The 3,724-nt window shown below is 49.5% G+C and overlaps 1 protein-coding gene across 1 annotated transcript; it reads right to left on the bottom strand.

The window, feature by feature from the left end:
• Window positions 1-186: 186 nt before the first annotated feature.
• On the bottom strand, window positions 187-2,812 carry H257_02796 (hypothetical protein; the record flags this gene model as incomplete). Its single annotated transcript, XM_009826596.1, has 4 exons — window positions 187-400; window positions 541-684; window positions 729-1,603; window positions 2,708-2,812. 4 exons carry the CDS (start codon window positions 2,810-2,812, stop codon window positions 187-189), a joined length of 1,338 nt encoding a protein of 445 aa, XP_009824898.1.
• Between the last annotated feature and the right edge of the window lie 912 nt (window positions 2,813-3,724).

Genomic DNA, 3,724 nt, shown 5'->3' with positions numbered 1-3,724 from the left:
CGTTCATTGGTGGCTGCGGCTGATTCGGCGCCGGTCACGTTTTCGGGCTATGGTCGCGACATGGCCGTGGACCTTTCGTTCATTGGTGGCTGCGGCTGATTCGGCGCCGGTCACGTTTTCGGGCTATGGTCGCGACATGGCCGTGGACCTTTCGTTCATTGGTGGCTGCGGCTGATTCGGCGCCGGTCACGTTTTCGGGGCGGCGGTCGTCATTAACACTGTGTTGGGCTGAGGGGGCCATTTTTCGCGTTTGGAGCGGCCTGGTGACGCCATTTTGTCGCGGATGGCCCCAAACTTGGGGGCCATGGTCGCAGCATGGCAGCGGACGCTTTCTTCATCGGCGGTCAGGCCTGGATCGGCGTCGGTCGCGTTTTCGAGGCGGCTGGCGTGGGGAGTTTGGCTGGGTGAGAAGTGTACATTAAACTTAATGGGGTGAGTTACTATGCCAACAACCTACTAGAGCGATTAACTAATATCTACTAGGCTTTACTACTATTTCTTTTCCTCTTTTACCTACTAGAGCAATTAACTAGTATCTACTTGGAGGCAGTCATGGCATCTTGGTTGGCCGACCTCTTTCGGGCTTTTTTGGCGCCCTTGGAGAGTGATGGGGGTTGGAGTACCAGGGTAAGGATGTAGATCACTTGGTTGAAGCCAGTGGTTTCTTCAATGGAGTAGATCCCGCTGGCGTCCGTGAGGGTGGGGCCATTCGTTGAGGGGGAGGCAACATGGCGTGGGAGAGTGTTTCATCCGCCAGGATCACGAGTGCGTGGGTCTGGAGGGAAGGGAGAACACGTCGGAGGTTGTCTTGGACCGTGCCCGAAGCGTGACCGACATGGTTGATCTTCAAGGCTGCGCGGTCGAGTTTGAGGCCAAAACCAGCAAGGTGGTAAAGGAAGGTGCGAATCGCATTGAGCGGAACGCCCCATGTTCCTTCAATTATCTGAGATTTCTTGAAGTCGACGAAATCTCCATCGCTAAAGTTGAGCGTAGCCGCGAGCTTCACGGCGGCGATGCGCATGGCTTCAGGAAGGCATTGTTTCGTTGGGCTGGCTGATGCAGGAAGGCGTCTGTGGGTTTGGCTCTTGAGCCACGCGGAGTACGTGGTCGGGAAAGGGGGAGGGGAGGTGTTGCAGTATGCGTCATATGCCTCGAATATGGAAACGGTTTCCGCACGGTTGGGCAGCTCGGATTCGAGGAACAGGTGTGTGGCTATGGCTCCTTGGTCGGTGCGTACTTTGGCGACGTATGTGAATTCTGGGTCGTTGTGGGCCCGGCGGCGCTTGATGAACGAGACGATAGTGTAGCCGGTGGGCTTGGAACGTTGGTCAGTCGGGGTAGATGAATCGGGGGTCGCGGGAGCATTGGCGGCGACTACGGCTGCGGAGGCCATGTCGGCGCTGATTTTGGCGCGTGAAGCTACATCGTGGACTTGAATGGAAGCCAGAGTTGCGGCTATGTCCGCCCTTTGTGCAGCTCGGGCAATTTGGGCCAGGCGAGCACGTCGCAACTTTGCAGCAGGAGTGGCTCCAGGGGATGCAGCGGCTACAGCGTCGTTGGCGGCTAGCCAGTAGGGCAGTTCGTTCGGCAACTGCAGCGTTCGCTACCGCTACCGCGGCCTTCTTGAGTGCTTGGGAAGCGACGACTTGATTTTTGGCTGGGGTGGCACATCTCTTAAATGATAACACAGGTGTAGCAATTGACGAAGGCAATTGACCAACGAATATGCGCATCTCTCAACTGAACGGACTATGTCTAGTAACGAATGGGCGCTTGATGGCGGCTGCGATTACCACTTGACTGGTCAACTGAACTCATTCTCGCGGATGGTTCTGGACTCTAGTCTTGTTTTTAGATTCGCTGAAGGGTCTAAACTGAAAAATTCTCATGTGGATTCAATTGAGTTGTGGCTTGAATTTCCAGGAATTATCAGTTTGAGAACGTTGCGTATGTGCGATGAGCACGTTCGAATATATTATCCGAACACGCGTTAAAACGTAGTGGTTATATGATAATTGAGAGTCTGTGTGGTCAATGTAAATACGTGTTTCTGAACAATGTCCTACAGTTTGTAGGAGCTGTACTGAAATTAACGGAGCGTATTATATTAAGACCTACCACTCCGTGTCTTTTTATAGTGTACATTTGTCACATATGGGTGAGTTTTAATACAATGTATATTTGGTTTGGCCAATGAGAGCCACGTAACAAATATATTCTGTCAATCAAAGCATAACCAAGTGTTTCATCCTAATGCATCGATGTAATTGGTGGATATCTACCAATCAAACGCTGAATATGGCACGCTACATCCATTTAATTGGCGGAAACTTCTGCTGAACAGATCAAGGTGGGTGCGACTACTTTCAGTGGTTGTTTTTCTGTCATTTATGAACGAATCGCTTCATTAAAATAATAGCAGGATCAGAGCGAACGCAAGCTTTCGGTAGCCAATCGAATTTCGCGATTTGGCACAGAGGTCACCGTGATATGTCAAATTTCGTCAAATGTACATTATTAAAAGACACGGAGTAGTACACGTTAAAGGAGCGTCAGGTACACTGTAATGCAATTAAAAGTGCACCTTATCAACGCAATGTGAGTAAAGTCGAGGCATGTGATTTGCTTCATGAGTGGCACATCCGATTAGGACATCCTCCCAAATTTGTCGAAAAATTTGCGATGTCTTCAACCCATCGTCTTGGACGGACATCTTCTCGGCAACGACCCGGACGCTCATGGCCATCATGGTCGAGCCTGTGGGTGAAGAGGTTGAATCCATTGGGACGCTTTCGCCACTCGAAGTGCTCATGGCGCAACGGGATGATCACGAAAAAATCATCAACACGATGCCGACACCAAGTCGGAGCATCGAAGAGCTATTCACTGCTCTGTGCTCTCGTGGGTATCGACTTCGTTGTGATGGCAAGCACGCACGTTGAAGTGTAGCAGTGTGGCAGGGTTGCATGTTTATGGGCTAGGATGATCGGCGGTTTGAGCTTCCTCACTCTAACATTTACTCCGAACTGAGCTCATCTATTGTGTGGATAGCTGTAGTGCAAGGGTAGACTAACGAGTATCAAAGGTTGATACTTTAAAGCAAGAGTACTAAATAAATTAGTAATAACAGTAGCTCCCCAAAACCTCATAGTCAATATCCAACATTTCAAGTTAGCTTGGGATGGCTGCGGATATGAAAGAGTACGGCATCTCGCTTTTAGTCTTTAATGGAACGAAAAACCAGTTTCGCGTGTGGTCGGCGAAGTTCGTCGCACATCTGAAGGAGTTAACTGTTCAAATTCACGGTACATGGCTCTCATCTAAGGATGAAAAACAACCGGAACCTACAGTTAAATTCGAAAACTGGCTGAAAGGTGACATTCAAAGTAGTGACATTTCGCTGGAAACAAATGAAAAAAACCAAAAGTGGCACGCGCATTATCGCGTACTACAAGAAAAGAAAATCACAACTTTGTCGAGTTCTTCCGGATAGTTTTGTCCAACATATGAAGGACTCCTATTCGGACAATGAGCCGATCTTTATGATTTGGGCTGAAGTGGAAAAGTAATACGGTGTCTCAAACGTTTCTAACGTCAAGGGTCAACTGCGCAAGATGTGGCGCGTAGCGGAAGGAGACTTTTCGTCAGTCGAGTCACTCTTTAGTGAGCTCGATTAAGAACGCTGTAAATTTCCACACACAAAAGTACCTTCACCGTGATGTTG

The sequence above is a fragment of the Aphanomyces astaci genome (assembly GCF_000520075.1).
Source record: "Aphanomyces astaci strain APO3 unplaced genomic scaffold supercont1.5, whole genome shotgun sequence".
NCBI lineage: Eukaryota > Oomycota > Saprolegniomycetes > Saprolegniales > Verrucalvaceae > Aphanomyces > Aphanomyces astaci.
This window is presented reverse-complemented; position numbering and strand designations above follow the sequence as displayed.